The 24,329-nt window shown below is 46.2% G+C and overlaps 1 protein-coding gene across 1 annotated transcript; it reads right to left on the reverse strand.

Moving 5' to 3' along the window:
* Positions 1-13,101: 13,101 nt before the first annotated feature.
* LOC123775221 (polycystin-1-like protein 3) lies at positions 13,102-18,555 on the reverse strand. The gene is made up of 3 exons (XM_069311520.1): positions 18,497-18,555; positions 14,940-16,233; positions 13,102-13,209 (listed from the first exon to the last, which is right to left on the reverse strand). Exons 1-3 carry the CDS (start codon positions 18,553-18,555, stop codon positions 13,102-13,104), a joined length of 1,461 nt encoding a protein of 486 aa, XP_069167621.1.
* Between the last annotated feature and the right edge of the window lie 5,774 nt (positions 18,556-24,329).

The raw sequence follows: 24,329 nt of genomic DNA on the forward strand, positions 1-24,329 counted from the left end.
AAAGAACTTCCATGCCTGAAAAAACTTCCATGCCTGAAAAGAACTTCTCTACCTGAAAAGAACTTCCATGCCCGAAAAGAACTTCCCTACCTGAAAAGAACTCCCACAGCCACAAAAGGTACGAAACACCGTGGCTGTCATTGTTCTGGTTAACGCATAAACCGGTACCTCTTGACTACGGGAGTACTATCACCGTGGGAGCGAGCCCCCCACACAGCCCTAACTATGGCAGTACCATTACCTTGGGAGCGGGGCATCATTTATCCCCTAAAGTCAAAAGTGTGGGCCGTCCCCATGGCGCAATGGTAAAACACTCACCCCGCACTTCGCAAGCGATTTGGCCTGGGTTCGTATCCTGGCCGGGGAGGATTGCCTGGGCGCCAATCCTTAGCTGTACGCCTCTGTTCACCCAGCAGTGAATGGGTACCTGGTTGTTAGGCGACTGGTGGGTTGAATTTCAGGGAAAATTAGGATTAAGGACCTGTCCGTAACGCTATATTTGCTAGTGGCTTTACAGGAATATAAGAACTCTTGTATATGTAAATCTATATAAATAAAAATGGAAATGTTCGTTTGTTCAAAATCGCAAAGCTCCGAAAGTTCTTCACCAATTGCTTTGAAATTTTCACACAACGTTGCATTCGAACAGGCGCGTGTTTTTCTATATCTACTATATACATGCCTCACCTGTGACAGGAAAAACATGCTTTTATTTTAAAAAACAGCGCCATCTGTTGGACGTAAGAGCAACACACGCTGTAATCTCAAAAAGTTTTTCACCGATTGATTTGAAATTTTGACACAACGTTCCTTTCGAATACGCAAGTGTTTTCATATACCTACTATATAGATGCTACACATGTGGCAGGTAAAACATGCTTTTTTTTGTAAAACAGCGCCATCTGTAGCACGTGAGAGCAACACTCGCTATACTAAATATGTTACGATTCCATTTCAATGTTTCCGATTTCATTGATAAATTGAATTTTCATAGATTTCGATTTATTTTTATATTTATTTAATTATTTTAAGTGACACTGCATTGGAATTGAGCTGTGTTGTTTACCATACCGTTCATTTCGTGAGTATAGTTTATTTCTTTTATTTTTTCACTGATTTTCATTTCGTTTTTTAACTGTTTTTCTTATATCTCAGTGATGGGAACATCAGATAATTTGATGTTCCCAATTTTCTGATGGGAACATCAGATCATTTGGGAATGCATCGGACGTGGGAGTGGGGAATGGTGGGGAGGACGAGGGGACGGAGGAGTTGGGGATATTGGGGACGAGGGGATGGAGGAGTTGGGGATATTGGGGACGAGGGGACGGGGGAGTTGGGAATATTGGGGACGAGGGGACGGGGGAGTTGGGGATATGTGGGGAGAACAAGGGGACAGGGGCGTGGGGGATGGTGGGGAGGACAGGGGAACGAGGGAGTGGGGGATGGTGGGAAGGACGAGGAAACTGGGGGGGGGGAATGGTGGGGAGGACTGGGAGACAGGGCAAAGGTTGCTGTGGCTCAGCAACGCACATGCGTTGCTGAGCCACAGCAACGCGTGGCCGGGTACAGCTAGTAAATAAATAAAATAATAAAACAAGGCTGCACAGGGTTGTCTCTGTGGACAGAATAGTGTGTCTCTTGACGACGTGTAACTGAACCATTCTCATGATTTGCCATTCCGTCAAAAATCCAACCTCCTAACCTAGTTGGGAACGTACGAACCCAAGCAACCTACCTATCTTATCGAGTCCGATGCAGAGAAAACGTAGATATTTGCAAGTCGTTACTTTTCCAAGTAACTTGCATTTGTAACGTTGGTTACCGAAAAGTAAACAAAACCCCACACGACGTCCTAGTTGAGAGGATTTTTATTATTATTATTATTATTTTCTACCACAAACGTGGCCACACATTTACAATGCTAACCAGCATATATACATTTTCTTCTGTCCTCCATAGACAGGGTTAGAGATCAGTTAAACATATAGTTGAGAGGACGGGAGGGCTTACCAGAGAAAGTGGAGTCAGCATTACAGCAGCCGAACTAATCTGAGCTTAAATATTGGAAGTTGACCCCGTTCCTTCCCCCACCCAGCGACCACAGTGGGTTACAACAGACGAAGATAACGACGGAAATATTCCAGGTCTTCCCAACAAGAGTGCCAGAAAGCAGCCAGCTTCCTTTTCCAGCGTCTATGCGGGGCAATGCAGAGGGAAAACGTGCACTGCATTCCCCTCCCATTAGCTCGAGAACCTTTGCAACTTTTGACAACTAACTTTGCACCTTCTTTGTAACTAATGCTGCTTCCCGGAACCAGAGGGGCTGGTCCTAACTCGTGCACACAGAAATAACAGCACATGAGACCAGGAGGTATGGCAGGGTGTGCAGAATACCCCCGTTGAAGAGCAGAGGTGCAACTGGTACTCTGAGAGACAACTGTATCAACATCAGAGGCCCGAGACTATTCAACACGCTTCCACTACACATAAGAGGCATGACTGGCTGACCCCTCACAGTGTTCAAGAGAGAACTTGATAAACACCTCCAAAGGATACCTGATCAACTAGGCTGTGACTCATACGTCAGGCTACGAGCAGCCGCGCCCAACAGCCTTGTTGACCAGTTCAGCATCCAGGAGGCCTGGTCGGGGACCGGGCCGCGGGAACCTCGACCCCCGTGAATCAACGCAAGGAAAAGTATTCCTCGTGTGATAGTAAAGAACTTTATATACATATCACGATAACATTGTTATCCAGTACAGCACAACGAATATAACAGGAAAACTGATGCCTAATCAAGGAGTGAACGTAACTTCCTAGTGATGGAGGCGTGTGGAGGGGGGAAGGGAAGGGAAAGGGAAAGGAAGAGAAGGGAAGAGAAGGGAAGGGAAGGAAGGGAAGGGAAGGAAGGGAAGGGAAGAAAAGGGAAGGGGAAGTGAGTGATAAGAAAAGAGGGAGGGGGGGTTGAAAAAGTAAGGGGTGGGGGGGGGGGTCTCGGTTAATGAATAGGACATAAGTCTGTGATAAACGATGTGTCCAGTTGCCTGTTGACGAGTTGGGAATGCCCACAAGAGACCAAATATTACCGTGAACATCTATTGTGAGCCGGGGGCGATGACCCCTCCCCCCTCCCTCCTCCCTGCCTCGTTAGTTAGAGGAGAGGGGAGAGAGAGAGAGGGCGGGAGGTGGGAAAGGGGGGGGGCGGTGAACTATGAGACAGGGAAGGTTATGTGCACTTACCTGGATGTACTCACCTAGTTGTGCTTGCAGTCTGGAGGGCTTGACTCTTAAGACCCGACTATCAATTCTGGTATCAGTTCTGTGACGCGCTCTGCCTCAAGTGTATCACTGTTTATCCGTTTATGGCTGTTTATTCCGATTATCTCGGCTGCGCCTCTTTCACACCTTTTATATTTACTTATCGTTTACATAAGAAGTTTCTCTCAGGTCTCTAAGTTCCTTCATTCTGGCATTCCTGGCTTTCAATATTCCTTCATACACGTAATAGTAACAGAACGAGGGGACATGGGTGGAAGCTGGAAACTCAGATGAGTCACAGAGATGTTAGGAAGTTTTTTTTTAGCGTGAGAGTAGTGGGAAAATGGAATGCACTTGGGGAACAGGTTGTGGAAGCAAATACTATTCATACTTTTCAAACTAGGTATGATAGGGAAATGGGACAGGAGTCATTGCTGTAAACAACCCATGGCTCGAAAGACGGGATCCAAGAGTCAATGCTCGATCCTGCAGACACAAATAGGTGAGTACAAATAGGTGAGTACACAGCGTTTAAACCCCGAAATAAAGAACACGTTTAACACAATCTATATAAACCCGTCACCAGAATATGCAATTCCGGCCTGGGATCCAAACCTCGTGGAACACGAAGCCAGTATTTGAAAAAAAGTATAGAAACTTGCAAGTAGATTCATGGCAGCAATTAGATTGTTAAGCTGCGAGGATAGGTTAGAGGGTCTATGATCACAACTTACAAGATACTAAGGAGGAAAATTAAAGGCGGACGATGAAAGTCTCTCTAAACCAAGATAAGCAACAAGAGAACATAGATGAAAGCGGGAAAGGCAGATTAAATGAAAGGAAATAGTTAAGTGGTATGCGAAGACGAAGTTACCTACATCCACATATATGAGGTCAGACTTGACTAATAATTCAACCGTGAGGTAACGTAACAGGTATAACAAGACCAGCAGGTGTTTGTTAGTCACAACACACACCTCCTCCTGTCCTCCCACCTCCCCCTTCCCTCCCCTAGTACGTCTATCACCACCTCCCCCTTCCCCTAGTACATCTACCCCCACCTCCCCCTTCCCCTAGTCAGTCTTCTCCCCCCCCCCCCCTTGTCTCGTCAAATGACCTCTTCGCTTTAACTCCATCCCCCTCCCCCCCCCCCCGCCATAACTAACTTCCTCGCCCCCCCCACACCCCTCCTGTCTCAGCTCACCACCCCCCCCCCCTCTCTCCCCCCCCCCTGCCGCTCCCCCCTCCTCCTCACGGATATGTGGCAATATCCTTCTCAATGCCAAGGGCGCCCCTGGTGTGTACCCCTGATGTGAACCCCTGGTGTGTGCCGCTGGTGTGTATCCCTGGTGTGTACCCCTGGTGTGTACCCCTGATGTGAACCCCTGGTGTGTACCGCTGGTGTGTACCCCTGGTGTGTACCCCTGATGTGAACCCCTGGTGTGTACCGCTGGTGTGTATCCCTGGTGTGTACCCCTGGTGTGTACCCCTGATGTGAACCCCTGGTGTGTACCGCTGGTGTGTACCCCTGGTGTGTACCCCTGATGTGAACCCCTGGTGTGTACCGCTGGTGTGTATCCCTGGTGTGTACCCCTGGTGTGTACCCCTGGTGTGAAACCCTGGTGTGTACCCCTGGTGTGTACCGCTGGTGTGAACCCCTAGTGTGTACCGCTGGTGTGTACCCCTGGTGTGAACCCCTGGTGTGAACCGCTGGTGTGTACCCCTGGTGTGTACCCCTGGTGTGTACCGCTGGTGTGTACCCCTAGTGTGTACCGCTGGTGTGTACCCCTGGTGTGTACCCCTAGTGTGTACCGCTCGTGTGCACCCCTAGTGTGTCATGCCCCATGTAGTGTCATGCCGCATGTAGTGTCATACCACACAGTGTCATACGCACACATAGTGTTAGACCACACATAGTGTCATACCACACATAGTGTCATACCACACATAGTGTCATACCACACATAGTGTCATACCACACATAGTGTCATACCACACATAGTGTTAGACCGCACATAGTGTCATACCACACATAGTGTCATACCACACATAGTGTCATACTCACACATAGTGTCATACCACACATAGTGTCATACCACACATAGTGTCATACCCACACATAGTGTCATACCACACATAGTGTCATACCCACACATAGTGTCATACCACACATAGTGTCATACCCACACATAGTGTCATACCCACACATAGTGTCATACCCACACATAGTGTCATACCCACACATAGTGTCATACCACACATAGTGTCATACCCACACATAGTGTTAGACCACACATAGTGTCATACCACACATAGTGTCATACCACACATAGTGTTAGACCACACATAGTGTTAGACCACACATAGTGTCATACCCACACCTAATGTCATACCTCATGTAGTGTTATAATAAGCGATAAGGCACAATCAAGCGATATGACACAACATGCAACATGACACTACAAGCGACATGACACTCCCTGACGCTTTTCTCAAGTCAGCGACCCCCAAACTGACGACATACACACATACAGGACATACACGTGACATACAAACATTCAGGACATATACACGGTAATGAGACACCGACAGCCGTCCTGCAGTGACGTCAGTTCGTCCAGTGACCACTTAAGTAATGATCCACTCCATCCAGTGACTTCAACGCCACTCAAGTAATGATCCACTCCATCCAGTGACTTCAACGCCACTCAAGTAATGATCCACTCCAACATAAAGAGTCAACATTTCCACCACAAAACTTTAATGTATGACTTCATGAGGAGTTATAAACAACAGGTAATGATCTGAAAGGATGTATGAGCAATAACTTTTTTGCGTTAATGAAATGGATGTTGTCCTTTTGATTTGTGTGTGTAGGGCTACGCTTCCATGCATCAGTGCTTCGGTATTATGGAGTTGTTGACTAAGGCATCTCAGTAATGTTGGTGTGTAGTGTGTGTGTGTGTGTGTGTGTGTGTGTGTGTGTGTGTGTGTGTGTGTGTGTGTGTGTGTGTGTGTGTGTGTGTGTGTGTGAGTCCTGACCTAAATGAACTTACCTAAATGTGTTTACATCATCGAGCCATAGATAAGCTATTCAAAGTAGCAATATATATATATATATATATATATATATATATATATATATATATATATATATATATATATATATATATCGGGTAAAGCATTAGTCCGCCTTCCTAGAGGACGAGACATACTTGCACCTGCAACTGTGCAATGATTTCATCCTATTGAGTAGACTTAGAATGTTGTCATCTCCTTGGTCTTTAAGAACATTATCTGCACCCTCCCCCTCCCCCCCCCCCCCCTCACACACACACCCTCTCCCTCACGTCTACTAAACATTCAGAAAATGTTGGACTGACATACTGACAGAGAGTGCGTGATCTGCTATATACTGACAGAGTGTGGTGATCTGCTATATACTGACAGACAGAGTGGTGATCTGCTATATACTGACAGAGTGTGGTGATCTGCTATATACTGACAGACAGAGTGGTGATCTGCTATATACTGACAGAGTGTGGTGATCTGCTATATACTGACAGACAGAGTGGTGATCTGCTATATACTGACAGAGTGTGGTGATCTGCTATATACTGACAGACAGAGTGGTGATCTGCTATATACTGACAGAGTGTGGTGATCTGCTATATACTGACAGACAGAGTGGTGATCTGCTATATACTGACAGTGTGATAACGACATTACTGACGTCGAGGAAGTGATGAAGTAAGAGAACCTTCCCAATTGTACTTAACAATCAGAGACACACACACGGGCCCGCCATCAAGCTGTTGATGACGTACTGTTTATGGCTTACTGTTGCTGGCTTGCTGTTGCTGACTTACTGTTGCTGGCTTGCTGTTGCTGACTTACTGTTGCTGGCTTGCTGTTGCTGACTTACTGTTGCTGGCTTGCTGTTGCTGACTTACTGTTGCTGGCTTGTTGTTGCTGACTTACTGTTGATGGCATACTGTTGCTGGGTTGATTTTGCTGGCTTGCTGTTCGTGGCTTGCTACTGTTGAATTACTGTTGCTGGCTTGCTGTTGCTGAGATGCTGTTCCCTGACAGGTGACCATTACTAGATTACTGCTGCTGGGTTAATGTTGGTGGCTTGCTGTTAAGCGAACACAGGCCTGGGTCAAGCGATGTGTGTATGAGTGAATGTCAGGTGCTGTATATTCACTCTGCCCTGTGTGTGTGCACCTGCTGTTGCCGTCATTATGTCTGGGTGTGTGTCATCATACCTCGGTATATGTCGTTATATCGGGGTATGTTGCAGTGTTGCCCATTGCAGGTTCCGGGTTAGCGTCGTCGTCCGTCTATCTGGCTAATTTGCTGCGACTCCGATGATCATTTACACGTTCACCTGTGGTTGGATTTCCTTATGTGTATTTGTTAGCAGCGATACACTCAAGATGCACTGTCCTGATAGACTTAGAATTGGTCTTTCTGCGCTCGAGCAAGTTCTGAAATTGAGTACTCTCTGAATCTGCAATTTCAGTGGGGTATGACTTAGTCTTACGCGATGCAATTCATTGTTGGGTAGTACTTTCTTCTGGTTTCTAGATTAAAGGTCAGAGCTGGCAATAGGCAGTGACGTGTTCTTTTCCGCCTATGGTTTATGACAGAGCTGCTCTGGGGCTAATTTCACCTCCTTGTTTGAAATCAAGGATCTTGAAGACATGCTCGAGGATATCAGATAACTTTTTTTTTAAGTTTTGAAGGTTATCCTTGATCCAATTTAGTCGGTAGACAGTTTGAGTCTCTACTTGTTACGTTCTTTTATTCTGAGGCCTTTAATTACACAATTACTCTTCGTTTCCTGTTGAACAGGTTTTCTCTCACACCCAGTTCAACACGCTATCAGTTACTCTAGTGTTTTTCTCTGATTTATGTAGAAGCTTCAATTGTGAAGCCGTACCGAAGACTTTCTGGCCGTCCAGAGAGATGCAGCCAGTCATCCTGTCTTTCTTGTGCAATCTTTGGCATCTTTTCATTGGACTCCAGCAGTCTTCCCGTGTTGAAGCTACAGTACATAATTTGTCTCGTTCTTTGTGCTCCACTATTCTATTATTTAATTTAACTAGGAAATTGCAGGGTACATATGTAATATTACATATGTAACTAAGTGATTTATGTTTATAGCTCTTATTATATATTGATATGACAATATCTTCTAGCTGTTTGGAACGTCTCCCATCTCAAGTAAAGCTTTGTAAATGACTCCAAGAAACTTGCCAAGATCTTCAGTTGAATTCCTCATCATCATCCATGAAAACCAGAGGAAAATTGAAATAGGAATTTCCTTAAGGAAATTCCTGTTTCAATTTTCCTCTGTGGTCTGACACTGTCACATTTTTGTGTAATGAAATTTTAAAAATAAGTGATATATATATATATATATATATATATATATATATATATATATATATATATATATATATATATATATATATATATATATATAGAAAAGAAGGTGGTAGAAGAAAATATCAAAGTGTTCAGTGAGGATCCCCAAGGTCTTCTCTGAATACTCTTTATTTACTTCTCCGAGGCTATGGGTCCCTACATTTGCACCAGAGGTGGTACCTTTTAGAATATACATATATATATATATATATATATATATATATATATATATATATATATATATATATATATATATATATATATATATATATATATATATATATTATATATATATATTTTATATATCAGAAAAACTCTTCCCTGTGAAGGGTTCGAACCCGGACAGTCAGGCGCTCCAAACACCTTAGCATGTCCAGTACTATACCCGCTAGACCACAACGCTTGTACTTGAAATTTTTGTATATTCACAAGAAACGGCGTGCCTTCTACATAGTCCCGAGTGCATATGCACACGCGCGCCTGTGTGTGTGTGTGTGTGTGCGTGTGTGTGCGTATGTGTGCGAGCATTATCGCACAAGAGGTGACTCAGCTTCCACCGCACGCCACCAGGGCATGGCCGGCGCTGGCATGGAATCCCGCAGTTTAGTAATTCTCGGGTAGTTTCTGTGAGACTATTTACTTTACCTTGGCGATGTTTTGACGTGCACACAGACCTGATACAATACAATACAATACAATACAATTTTATTTAGGTAAGGTACATACATACAATAAATATTTACAAGGATTGTTTGACTTATAGGTATAGCTAGTACATACAATGCCTAAAGCCACTATTACGCAAAGCGTTTCGGGCATGGTGTGGTGGGAGCTGTTCCCTGGCCTACTGTGTCTTTAGTGGTGCTAAATTCTGAGGACGAACGTGCACTCGGTGGGAAAGAGATGGCATATGGAAAAGAAGTTTTGGCTTCTTCTGTCAGATGGACTCTGGCTGATAGCGCAATGTTGATGATCTTCCAGACACACGTCTCCTCAGTACTGGAGAAAGACTATCATAGAGAAGACTGTGCCTAAGACGAAACTATCAATGATTCTCTGACCGTTGTTCCTCTTTCTGAAAGTTCAATAGGCCTACCAGAACACCCCCCCCCCCCCACTCCCGCTCTTTCACGCTGGGGGGGAAAAATGCAACTACATTTTTATTGACAGAATACCCACGTGGCCCATCCTCCAGGGGCGAAACTCTACCGAGCAAGCACTCTTCGCTCTGATCTTACCACCAGAACACACTTGGGTCCTTAGCCGGCAGAGTTTGAAGTCAGTAAGGCAGTTTGTCTCACAAGATGCCTTGCTCCTCTCGACCCCTGCCTGTATGACCGGAATTCTCATTGTCTCACAAGCCAATTTCCTCCCGTAAGGGCTCGCGGCTTGTAATTCCAAATAGCCGCATTTTATTTTTTTTTTTTTTGCCTGTCGAGATACTCTCTAATAGTGGTTTAATAAATCAGGATTAACACAGGGTTACTTCGCACGCCCCGACAAGAGTTATTGGCTTGTATGATGCTCGTTGTTGGATGCTGCGTCTGAGCGAGTCCCTCCACTCTCACGAGAAAGAATTCACCCTCCACACTATATATATATATATATATATATATATATATATATATATATATATATATATATATATATATATATATATATATATATAAACACTTACCTTTCGATGGATATTAATAACATTTCTGGTGTTTATAAATGCTACACATGTTCCTCAGCTTTAAAGTCGATTTCTATGAAAACGGAGTTTATTTCCATGCTATTCTTAATTTAGTCCGATATGATCTGAACCTGGCATTACACGGTCTGGTCTCGAGAGGTGAAATTCCGTTGCTCCCTGTTGTTTAAGGGAGGTCATCTCTGATGCTGATTGGTCAGGGGGATGCTTACAAAATTCTCCAGAGGGCTAATCACCACCTCGGAGCGTCTCTGCCAGGCAGAGTTTTCGGCTAGGGAAGATTGCCGAGAAATCGGTCTTTTTCACAGATTCTGCGGACATTAGTCTCTGTCTGCTCTGTCGGTCTGTGTATGATATCTCGGTTTGTGTTTACTATCTCGGCCTGTGTCTGCACCCTCAGCCTGTTACTGTACCCTCGGCCTGTAATGACCTGAGTGTAATTACAGGCCATGAGTTCATGGCCTGGTACATGAACAGGATGAGGGAGCCAGTGTGAACCTGTGTCGTAGGGTCCGTGTTATTGTTCATACACCGAAGGGTGAGGGACCTCATTTCTTACCCACAGTAAGAATGACCTATTCGTTACATGTTGATTTGTCTTGCTTGTGTTTATTTTTATTTATGTTGCGTTCTTGTGTTTATGGTCGATGTTAACAGTGTTGTTTTTACCAGGAGAGTAGATTATCTCTACCTCTGGTTTAAGTAGGCCCAAATAGATAAGTTGAAACACAGGTGGTTGGTTTAAGTATATTCTCCATTTTATTTAAATTGCTCATGTATTTATCCGAGTAATTTTTGTTCTCCTCCTTTGTTGCCTGAACGACAGTTTGCTTCTCGTTTGTTTGGGTATTAAATAATGTTATTTCGGTAATTTTTTCACCATGATGGGATCTCTTTTGGTCTTTATTTTCTTTTGCTCTTTCTTGTTCTCTCTTTTACTTTCTCTTTTTTTGTTTTTACCTGTCTTCTCTGCTTCTCTGAGCTTTTATCTCTCTTTTTCTTTCTCTTCTCTTTCTACCTCTCTCTCTCTCTCTCTCTCTCTCTCTCTCTCTCTCTCTCTCCCCTACCATTACCCACCTCAGCGGGATGTGCCCTGACCACTGCCTCCCTCGGGCAACTGTCTTCACATTTTTCCTCCCAGTATCTTTCCAGTATCGCATTCCAGAGTCTTCCAGTCTTTCCTCTCTCTCTCTCTCTCTCTCTCTCTCTCTCTCTCTCTCTCTCTCTCTCTCTCTCTCTCTCTCTCTCTCTCTCTCTCTCTCTCTCTCTCTCTCTCTCTCTCTCTCTCTCCCCTACCATTACCCACCTCAGCGGGATGTGCCCTGACCACTGCCTCCCTCAGGCAACTGTCTTCACATTTTTCCTCCCAGTATCTTTCCAGTATCGCATTCCAGAGTCTTCCAGTCTTTCCTTTCTCTCTCTCTCTCTCTCTCTCTCTCTCTCTCTCTCTCTCTCTCTCTCTCTCTCTCTCTCTCTCTCTCTCTCTCTCTCTCTCTCTCTCTCTCTCTCTCTTTCCCTAGAGAGTCGGCTCTATGTCAGAGCTTCAAATACCCAACAGAATAAATGAAGAATTCTGAGAGTTTCGATACACTGAAGAGGAGAAGAACTCTCAGGCAGCTGTACTGAGAACATCATGTCAAGAGAGCTTCAGAGTCTGACAAAAATAGTCGTGCTGGTGTTGGGTGTCAGCGGAAGCAAAACCAACAGCCTCGTAGATCATCCGTCTCTTGACGCCAAGTTTTTTTCCCCACTGACTGTTTATTAATTCCCATTATTTATTTTTTTAGCGGTCAATATTATTTTCAGGTTGAGCATTTATGTCAATCTTTCGTTGACATATCCACGTGTATCTAACGGAATGAGTTCGTTTACGGCTGCGACACAGATGTTTGTTTATGGCTGCGACACAGATGTTCGTTTATGGCTGCGACACAGATGTTCGTTTATGGCTGCGACACAGATGTTCGTTTATGGCTGCGACACAGATGTTCGTTTATGGCTGCGACACAGATGTTCGTTTATGGCTGCGACACAGATGTTCGTTTATGGCTGCGACACAGATGTTCGTTTATGGCTGCGACACAGATGTTCATGGCTGTGACACAGATGTTTATGGCTGCGACACAGATGTTCGTTTATTACTGCGACACAGATGTTCGTTTATTACTGCGACACAGATGTTCGTTCATTACTGCGACACAGATGTTTGTTCATTACTGCGACACAGATGTTCGCTTATTACTGCGACACAGATGTTCGTTTATTGCTGCGACACAGATGTTCGTTCATTACTGCGACACAGATGTTTGCTTATTACTGCGACACAGATGTTCGTTCATTACTGCGACACAGATGTTCGTTCATTACTGCGTCACAGATGTTCGTTCATTACTGCGACACAGATGTTCGCTTATTACTGCGACACAGATGTTCGTTTATTACTGCGACACAGATGTTCGTTCATTACTGCGACACAGATGTTCGTTCATTACTGCGACAGATGTTCGTTCATTACTGCGACACAGATGTTCGCTTATTACTGCGACACAGATGTTCGTTCATTACTGCGACACAGATGTTCGTTCATTACTGCGACACAGATGTTTGTTTATTACTGCGACACAGATGTTTGTTTATAACTGCGACACAGATGTTTGTTTATGGCTGCGACACAGATGTTCGTTCATTACTGCGACACAGATGTTCGTTCATTACTGCGACACAGATGTTCGTTTATGGCTGCGACACAGATGTTTGTTTATGGCTGCGACACAGATGTTCGTTTTATCCTCGTTGTTTCTCTGGAACTCGGATTTTTTCTGTGGCAATTTAAGAGTGAGTTTGACATAGTTTCTCGTGTCGGCGGACGCCTTCAATTGCCTTTGATTGTGGTGCTAGTGGCTGTTAGACTGCTTGAGACTCTACAGCAGCTGTTTGAGTTCCTTGTAGCTTTGCTGTACCTGCCAGCTAATTGTAGTTTTTGCTGTACCTGTCAGCTAATTGTAGTTTTTGCTGTACCTGCCAGCTAATTGTAGTTTTTGCTGTACCTGCCAGCTAATTGTAGTTTTTGCTGTACCTGCCAGCTAATTGTAGTTTTTGCTGTACCTGCCAGCTAATTGTAGTTTTTGCTGTACCTGCCAGCTAATTGTAGTTTTTGCTGTATCTGCCAGCTATTTGTAGTTTTTGCTGTACCTGCCAGCTAATTGTAGTTTTTGCTGTATCTGCCAGCTAATTGTAGCTTTTGCTGTACCTGCCAGCTAATTGTAGTTTTTGCTGTACCTGCCAGCTAATTGTAGCTTTTGCTGTACCTGCCAGCTAATTGTAGTTTTTGCTGTACCTGCCAGCTAATTGTAGTTTTTGCTGTACCTGCCAGCTAATTGTAGTTTTTGCTGTACCTGCCAGCTAATTGTAGTTTTTGCTGTACCTGCCAGCTAATTGTAGCTTTTGCTGTACCTGCCAGCTAATTGTAGTTTTTGCTGTACCTGCCAGCTAATTGTAGCTTTTGCTGTACCTGCCAGCTAATTGTAGTTTTTGCTGTATCTGCCAGCTAATTGTAGTTTTTTTACTGTACCTGCCAGCTAATTGTAGCTTTTGCTGTACCTGCCAGCTAATTGTAGTTTTTGCTGTACCTGCCAGCTAATTGTAGCTTTTGCTGTACCTGCCAGCTAATTGTAGTTTTTGCTGTACCTGCCAGCTAATTGTAGCTTTTGCTGTATCTGCCAGCTAATTGTAGTTTTTGCTGTACCTGCCAGCTAATTGTAGCTTTTGCTGTACCTGCCAGCTAATTGTAGTTTTTGCTGTACCTGCCAGCTAATTGTAGCTTTTGCTGTACCTGCCAGCTAATTGTAGTTTTTGCTGTATCTGCCAGCTAATTGTAGTTTTTTTACTGTACCTGCCAGCTAATTGTAGCTTTTGCTGTACCTGCCAGCTAATTGTAGTTTTTGCTGTACCTGCCAGCTAATTGTAGCTTTTGCTGTACCTGCCAGCTAATTGTAGTTTTTGCTGTACCTGCCAGCTAATTGTAGCTTTTGCTGTATCTGCCAGCTAATTGTAGTTTTTTTACTGTACCTGCCAGCTAATTGTAGCTTTTGCTGTACCTGCCAGCTAATTGTAGTTTTTTTACTGTACCTGCCAGCTAATTGTAGTTTTTTTACTGTACCTGCCAGCTAATTGTAGCTTTTGCTGTACCTGCCAGCTAATTGTAGTTTTTGCTGTACCTGCCAGCTAATTGTAGCTTTTGCTGTATCTGCCAGCTAATTGTAGTTTTTTTACTGTACCTGCCAGCTAATTGTAGCTTTTGCTGTATCTGCCAGCTATTTGTAGTTTTTTTACGGTACCTGCCAGCTAATTGTAGTTTTTGCTGTATCTGCCAGCTAATTGTAGTTTTTGCTGTACCTGCCAGCTAATTGTAGTTTTTTTACTGTACCTGCCAGCTAATTGCTGGCAGGTATGTTGTAGCAAGGCTAATTGCTTGTTATGTTCTAGCAACACTAGTCCCTGTTATTCAACTAGTTTAAGCTAGCACTCTCCAAAACTAGGTTGTTAGTACGAGTGTTAAATGTCGTTGATGATGCTGGGGTGTCGTTGATGATGCTGGGGTGTCGTTGATGATGCTGGGGTGTCGTTGATGATGCTGGGGAGTCGTTGATGATGCTGGGGAGTCGTTGAGGATGCTGGGGTGTCGTTGATGATGCTGGGGTGTCGTTGATGGTGCTGGGGTGTCGTTGATGATGCTGGGGTGTCGTTGATGATGCTGTGGTGTCGTTGATGGTGCTGGGGTGTCGTTGATGATGCTGGGGTGTCGTTGATGATGCTGGGGAGTCGTTGATGATGCTGGGGAGTCGTTGAGGATGCTGGGGTGTCGTTGATGATGCTGGGGTGTCGTTGATGGTGCTGGGGTGTCGTTGATGATGCTGGGGAGTCGTTGATGATGCTGGGGAGTCGTTGAGGATGCTGGGGTGTCGTTGATGATGCTGGGGTGTCGTTGATGGTGCTGGGGTGTCGTTGATGATGCTGGGGTGTCGTTGATGATGCTGTGGTGTCGTTGATGGTGCTGGGGTGTCGTTGATGATGCTGGGGTGTCGTTGATGATGCTGGGGTGTCGTTGATGATGCTGGGGTGTCGTTGATGATGCTGGGGTGTCGTTGATGATGCTGGGGAGTCGTTGAGGATGCTGGGGTGTCGTTGATGATGCTGGGGTGTCGTTGATGGTGCTGGGGTGTCGTTGATGATGCTGGGGAGTCGTTGATGATGCTGGGGAGTCGTTGATGATGCTGGGGAGTCGTTGAGGATGCTGGGGTGTCGTTGATGATGCTGGGGTGTCGTTGATGGTGCTGGGGTGTCGTTGATGATGCTGGGGTGTCGTTGATGATGCTGTGGTGTCGTTGATGGTGCTGGGGTGTCGTTGATGATGCTGGGGTGTCGTTGATGATGCTGGGGTGTCGTTGATGATGCTGGGGTGTCGTTGATGATGCTGGGGTGTCGTTGATGATGCTGGGGTGTCGTTGATGATGCTGGGGTGTCGTTGATGATGCTGGGGTGTCGTTGATGATGCTGGGGTGTCGTTGATGGTGCTGGGGTGTCGTTGATGATGCTGGGGAGTCGTTGATGATGCTGGGGTGTCGTTGAGGATGCTGGGGTGTCGTTGATGATGCTGGGGTGTCGTTGATGATGCTGGGGTGTCGTTGATGATGTTGGGGTGTCGTTGATGATGCTGGGGTGTCGTTGATGATGCTGGGGTGTCGTTGATGATGCTGGGGTGTCGTTGATGATGCTGGGGTGTCGTTGATGATGCTGGGGTGTCGTTGATGATGCTGGGGTGTCGTTGAGGATATTGTTGGATGCTGGTAGGGCACCAAAGAGATAGAGAGGGGGGGCGAGGTTCCAGGTAGGCCTAGGGAGAAAAACGAGATGAGAGGGGGGGGGGGAATGTTGAGGAGTTAGGCGCTAAGTAGCAAGACAACTCGGAGGGGAGGGAGAGGCGACAAGGAAGAAGGCGATGGAGAGAGGAGGGGGAGGGGGGAGAGGTAGAGTGAGGGGGGAGGGGGGAGAGGGAGAGTGAGGGGGGGAGAGGGAGAGTGAGGGGGGGAGGGGGAGAGGGAGAGAGAGGAGGGGAGGGGAGATGGAGAGAGAGGAGGGGAGGGGAGGAGGGGGAGGGGGGAGAGGGAGAGGGAGGAGGGGAGAGAGGGAAGGGGAGCAACGAGTAGGGAAGCATGAGAAGCAACGTGGATGAAGTACCCTTGTCTCTCCCTTCATCACAACCCCCTTCCCCCCCACTCCCCCTTACCTCACCTCTCCTCCCCCCCCCCCCTCCCCTTCCTCTGTTCCTCCCCCTCTCTTCACTCTTCTACCGTCGCTTGGAGGTGGGGGGATGAGAGGGGGGGGGAGAAGGGATCTGATGGGATAGGCAACAGGAGGAGGAGGAGGAGTGGTGGTGGAGGGAGGGAAGGTAGTGAGAATGAGGGGTGGGAGGGGGTGGAGAAGGAGGGGGGTATGCAGCCCCCCCCACCCCCCGACACAAGCATAGCCAACCAGCTCGCCTCGAGCAATGACCACCTTGGTGGGGGGGGGGTAGCAGGAGCGGGAGAAGGACAGGGGGGGGAGAAGGATATGAGGGGGGAGGGGGGGAGGTATAGATGGACTTAAGGGTAGGCAGGTGTTTCCAGGATGGGCCTACGTCCCCCTCCCCCTCCCCCCCAGAGACGGGACCCCAGTAACAAGAGGGATATACACCTCTGAGACGCCCCAGCAAGCTCAACATACGAGAGGAATGAGGTGAAAACAATTGAGCGTTGCAATATACGTCTAGGAGCAGGCCGCTGGCACGCCTCGTGTCCTGGGTGTTGCCACACTCTCTCAGCCTCGTGTAGCGGCCCCTCAGCTACACCCAACACCTCGCAAATACACATATCGCACTCGGAGGAGCTATATATTCATGGTGTTTTGTGTGTATATGTATGATGGGGTGTATGTTGTGTGGAGGAGGCAGCGAGGGCGGCCTGGAGGGTGGCGAGGGCGGCCTGGAGGGTGGCGAGGGCGGCCTGGAGGGTGGTGAGGCGCTGAAGACTAGCATAATACCCGCGCCAGAGGGCCGGACGCTTGCGCCACGGCCCCCGCCTCAACACTACACTCCACGCCGGCCCCTCAGCTCCGCCCTAGTTGATTTAACGTCAGTCGTGATTCCTCAGCGCCTCAGCGAGGGGGCAAGTTTGAGGTGAGGGGGCATGATGCCCCCCCCCCCCAGCAATCCTGCTAGCGCTAATGGTGCGGAGGGGGGGTGAGTGGGGGAAGGTTGCGTCGGGCGCCGGGTAGCGCCGGGGTGGTGACGTCACACTGGGCGGGCACATGACACTTGGGTATGCGGACCTAAGCGGCCTCGCCACACCGGCCTCGCCACACCGGCCTCGCCTCTTCCCTCATCTTCATCCTATTTCTTAATGCTTGAGGGGGGCTAGGGGGGGGAGCGCTGGCTGCTCCTCCCCGCTCCTCCCTCACACACACCCGCCCCGACGCTGGCCAGCGGGGCAAGAAGGGACCATAGCACACCCTCGCGGCCCTCACTTGTCACGGGTCACCAACCCTGGCCAAGATGTAAGGTAGAAGGAAAGGGAGAGAGCACACACACACACACACACACACGCACACACACACACACACACACACACACACACACACACACACACACACACACACGCACACGCACGCACACACACACGCACACACACACACACACACACACACACACACGCACACACACACACACATACAGGGGCCTCGTAGCCTGGTGGATAGCGCGCAGGACTCGTAATTCTGTGGCGTGGGTTCGATTCCCGCACGAGGCAGAAACAAATGGGCAAAGTTTCTTTCACCCTAAGTGCCCCTGTTACCTAGCAGTAAATAGGTACCTGGGAGTTAGTCAGCTGTCACGGGCTGCTTCCTGGGGTGGGTGTGTGTATGTGTGTGGTGTGGAAAAAAAAAGAAAATAGTTAGTAAACAGTTGATTGACAGTTGAGAGGCGGGCCGAAAGAGCAAAGCTCAACCCCCGTAAAAACACAACTAGTAAACACACACACACACACACACACACACACACACACACACACACACAAAGAATGTTCACGAGACGACACTATCTCCTCAACCAGTTTGGGCAGCGTGGCCGCCATCTTAGTCCCCCAGCGTTGGTATGGCCACTGGGGTGATTCTCTTTTCGGCTCCCCCCTCCCCCCCCCCCCCCCACCTTCCCATGCCGCCCCCCCCCTACTCGACCGCACATCCTGGTAACTCCGACCACCGACCCCGTAGTTCACTGATCAACTGATTCTTATCTCCGTTCCCTGATAGATTATCTATCATTAATCAAGAACGCAGGGGAGGGGGGGAGGGAGAGATGGGGGGGGCAACACCATGATCTGGTTCTGTCGTTAAGGTTGGCAATAGTGGGCATGTCGTGTAGACCCTTTTTTGTGTATGTCTGTGTACGCGCGCGCTCTCCTGTGTGTGTGTGTGTGTGTGTGTGTGTGTGTGTGTGTGTGTGTGTGTGTGTGTGTGTGTACTCGTCTATCTTGAGGTTATCTTGAGATGATTTCGGGGCTTTAGTGTCCCCGCGGCCCGGTCCTCGACCAGGCCTCCACCCCCAGGAAGCAGCCCGTGACAGCTGGCTAACACCCAGGTACCTATTTTACTGCTAGGTAACAGGGGCATAGGGTGAAAGAAACTCTGCCCATTGTTTCTCGCCGGCGCCTGGGATCGAACCCAGGACCACAGGATCACAAGTCCAGTGTGCTGTCCGCTCGGCCGACCGGCTCCAATTGTATTCGTCTAATTGTATTCGCCTAGTTGTGCTTGCGAGGGGTTGACCTTTGTCTCTTTGGTACCGCCTCTCAACCGTCTTTCAACTGGTGAACAGATTCCTGAGCCTATTGGGCTCTATCATATCTACATTTGAAACTGTGTATGGAGTCAGCCTCCACCACATCACTGCCTAATGCATTCCACTTGTTAACTACATTACACTGAAAATAATTCTTTCTAATGTCTCTGTGGCTCATCTGGGTACTAAGTTTTCACCTGTGTCCCCTTGTTTGTATTCCGCCGGTGCTAAAGAGTTTGTCTTTGTCCACCCTGTCAATTCCCCTGAGAATTTTGTAGGTGGTTATCATGTCTCCCCTTACTCTTCTGTTTTCCAGGGATGTGAGGCTCAGCTCCTTTAGCCTTTCCTCGTAGCTCATTCCTCTCAGTTCCAGGACGAGTCTGGTGGCATACCGCTGAATCTTCTCTAACTTTGTTTTGTGTTTAACTAAGTATGGAGGCCAAGCTGGTGCTGCATATTCCAGGATTGGTCTGTAATAGGTGGTATTCAGTGTGCGTGTGTGTGTGCGTGCGCGCGTGTGTACATCTGTGTGCTCATGTAATTAACTGTTGGGAGCAGGTGTGTGTAACCAGAACATGAGTGCAACATCTTGTGTACATATGTGCATTGTCAGATGTAGTAAGGTATGTACTGTTGATCGTAGAATTGTGTAGCTAGTAAGGTACAGGTTGATATAATATATTTGACTTACTGCTGGGATCTCCATACGTTGAAGATTTTGACCACAAGACTATTGACCCAACACTATTGGAGGACTATTGACTATTTTGAAATTGAATTAACATTTAAAGCAAAGGTTGAGAGATAATTAGTTCCTTCTCTCCCTCTCTCTCTCTCTCTCTCTCTCTCTCTCTCTCTCTCTCTCTCTCTCTCTCTCTCTCTCTCTCTCTCTCTCTCTCTCTCTCTCTCTCTCTCTCTTTCTCTCTCTCTCTCTTTCGTTCTCTTTCTCTCCAGATATTTAGAAATGTTCGTAGCAACTAAATAAATTTCTAAATTCTCTATAAACGAATTCTGTGAAGAGCCTATTATATCTAAACCAATGAAAATCTATCACACATTTTCGGTAGCTAAGTTCATCTTCAGTGCGAGTTTCCGAAGCACATCTATCATGTTATTTTATTGCTTCCCTCACCTCAAGATTACCATGATCAGTGACGCCCACAGAGCCTGCCGCTGCCGAGGCTTGACACAGGAGTATGTGTCAAGGAGTATGTGGGTATGTGGGCCTGCGGGCCGCTCCAAGCAACAGCCTGGTGGACCAAACTCTCACAAGTCGAGCCTGGCCTCGGGCCGGGCTTGGGGAGTAGAAGAACTCCCAGAACCCCATCAACCAGGTATATGTGGGCCTGCGGGCCGCTCCAAGCAACAGCCTGGTGGACCAAACTCTCACAAGTCGAGCCTGGCCTCGGGCCGGGCTTGGGGAGTAGAAGAACTCCCAGAACCCCATCAACCAGGTATATGTGGGCCTGCGGGCCGCTCCAAGCAACAGCCTGGTGGACCAAACTCTCACAAGTCGAGCCTGGCCTCGGGCCGGGCTTGGGGAGTAGAAGAACTCCCAGAACCCCATCAACCAGGTATATGTGGGCCTGCGGGCCGCTCCAAGCAACAGCCTGGTGGACCAAACTCTCACAAGTCAAGCCTGGCCTCGGGCCGGGCTTGGGGAGTAGAAGAACTCCCAGAACCCCATCAACCAGGTATATGTGGGCCTGCGGGCCGCTCCAAGCAACAGCCTGGTGGACCAAACTCTCACAAGTCGAGCCTGGCCTCGGGCCGGGCTTGGGGAGTAGAAGAACTCCCAGAACCCCATCAACCAGGTATATGTGGGCCTGCGGGCCGCTCCAAGCAACAGCCTGGTGGACCAAACTCTCACAAGTCGAGCCTGGCCTCGGGCCGGGCTTGGGGAGTAGAAGAACTCCCAGAACCCCATCAACCAGGTATCAACCAGGAGACTTCAACACTGGCAAATAATGATCCAAGTGTACGTGGACACAAATTTATTTATTTACATTATCATTGTAAATTTACATTATTTACATTATCATTGTAAATATATTGTATTTTGTAACTAGCTCATCAAGATTGTAACTTGCTTAGCTAAATGAATTGTGGGGTTCAGTCCCTGAGCCCATTATGTGCCTCTGTAACCCTTTCCACTACCGCCCACAAGATGGGTATCGGGTGCATAATAAATGAACTAAACTAACTAACATTATCATTATTATTATTTGCATTATTACAGTTATTATTGTCCTTTCTATATGTTAATACTTAGAGTTTTCTTTTGCAGGTTGCAGGCTAGAATCTTATGTACTATATCTTATGAACAGGTATCTATAACAGTGTTGGGCTTTCTATACTGGTATTGAATGGTATTGTGAGTTGATTTGGTATTCAGTTATACAATTTCAGAATTGTGGAAGTGACTCTCTTGGAGTTCAATTATTTTTTTCATTTCGAGTGGAAAGAACAGCGACATTCTTTTGTTTGTGCAAAGGGAACATATGTCTAATGTCATTTCACACCTCTTGTTTGGTAATTTATAAGTTATAATAATTGTAATAATTTTAAAAATATTATTTTCTGCAAAATATTACAATGGGTCTGATTTGCAATGTTAACAGTTTAAATATTTATGTTTTAGGAATATATATATATATATATATATATATATATATATATATATATATATATATATATATATATATATATATGCCTATACTTGTATAAACCACAAGTGAAGATTAATAATCTTTGGACAACACCCACCAGTGGGACTCGAACCCAGAAAGCACAACTACCTTCCAGTAGCTGGCATAACTAGTATGCTTTAACCCACTACACCATCAGACCTTACAAAAGAAGTAGATAGTTCGAGATATATATCTCAAACATCTCCACTTCCCGAAGGCACCAGATGAGTGTGGGGTCAGTCTGCATTTTCCATCAAGCCACTGTCAATGTGAGAGAACTCGTGTCCAGCTTATAAGCCTATACTATATATATATATATATATATATATATATATATATATATATATATATATATATATATATATATTGCTTATATAAATTATATATAATTTGTTTGTTAATATATTTATTTACTTAAAAGAATCTCAAATGGTTGCCTAGGGACCTAGGTTGGAACTCCAATCCAGACTTAGCCACTCCAAATGGAACCTAGGTTGCCTGGGTAGCGCCCCAGTTGGCAGAAACACTGGTGGCTTAGGCGCAAACCTTGAAGCCTCATTTGGAGTTCTTCTGAAATACTGATGCCATTCAAAGCATCATACACACACACACACACAATACACTCTCTCTCACACCTTGTTCTAGTTAGTTTGGTCAGAAAGGCGGGGTCCATGAACTAATAGCTCGATTTTGCAGACACAAATAGTAAGTACACACACACACACGCACACTCACACACACACACACACTCACACACACACACACACGCACACACACACACACACACACACACACACACACACACACACACACACACACTAGAAGATAGAAGAAAAAGAGGAAATATGATCACCACTTACAAAATACTAACAGAAATCGACCAAATTGACAAAGAGAAGTTTATGAAACTTGCAACTTCACGAACAAGAGGACACAGATTCAAGCTAGGGGAAACAAGAGGGCCGAAAAAATATAAGAACGTTTTCTTTTGCAAACAGAGTGGTAGACGGATGGAACATGCTAAGTATAAGAAGGTGATGGAGGCCAAGACTGTCAGTAGTTTCAAAGCGTTATATGACAAAGAGTGCTGGGAAGACGGGACACCAAGAGCGGAGGGCATCCTGTAACTACACTTAGGTAATTACACACACACACACACACACACATGTCCATAATTTGTTAAGTTAATATAAAGTTATCCCCACATGCCTTTTTAAAATCAAATGATTACACGAGTGAGCTTTACTGTGGACCAGAATGAGAATGCTATAGATGTATTGTTTTCAATAGAACTGTCCTTGATAATACTTTGGTAAGCTACTTTTGCACCAGAAAAAAATTAATCAAATCATGGTTATCTAATAGAGGCACCAACTGTACCGTCGATTTTCTTTTGAGAGTGGTGAAGGGAGATAAAGCTCTAGCATATGTTAGCATATGTTCATTTTAATTAATATTGAAGTAGCTAGGACGCAAAGACTCTCTCTCACTTCATAAAATATAGACCCATCAGTCTGGCTTCTCAAAGCTTTTCTTGTATAATAATAATAATAATAAAAATTGTGCTGTTCTCGTACACTTGGATCATTATTTAGTAGCGTTGAAATCTCCTGTACAAATCGTAGCAAAGACACGCTTTGAATGTATACAAGACCTGACGTTCATTTCACAGATTTCAGCAATCTTTATATGTCCCAAGTGAACCAATGTGATGAGATGTGATAGAGGGGAAGAATCTAAAATTGGCAGCACCAGTTTGGAAGACAAATATAAGAGTCGAGCAAGACAAAAATAAACAAAGATAGCCCCCCCAAGACTATCGCCAGAGTCATGCATTAACTGGACCTCGTCATTGGCGTAAGCGAAGCTGGCAAACATTTGTGTCGCCTTGAGATTCCCCGAGAAGGCGACGAAGGAGAGGAATTTATGAGAGTGGGCGAGAATATATAACTGAGCAACGAGGAATTCTTGGAGAATAGTGTAAAGCGAGACATGATCACAACATATAAGATTTTTATTTTACATTGACAAGGAAGACAGTTTAATGCAATAAATAGCTTCAAAATTAAATATGACATCAGGCTCTAGGGTTGAATGTCGCGGCATTAAACCACAAACTGTACGAAAGATCCAGCACTGAAGCTAACACGCAATCCTACAGACATTCAATTGGGAGTTCATTTAGGTTAGTAAACACACACACACACACACACACACACACACACACACATTCCAAGTTGCTCCTCCCCTCCCCGCCCCTTCCCCAACCCCCCCTCTCCCTACCCATTCCCCCTACCACCCACCCCCTTCCCCAAACCCCCCCCCCCTTCCCCAACCCCATCAATCACAGCCCTCTCTCTCCTCTTTCTCCTCCCTA

This window comes from Procambarus clarkii, chromosome 70 (assembly GCF_040958095.1).
Source record: "Procambarus clarkii isolate CNS0578487 chromosome 70, FALCON_Pclarkii_2.0, whole genome shotgun sequence".
Classification (NCBI taxonomy): Eukaryota; Metazoa; Arthropoda; class Malacostraca; order Decapoda; family Cambaridae; genus Procambarus; species Procambarus clarkii.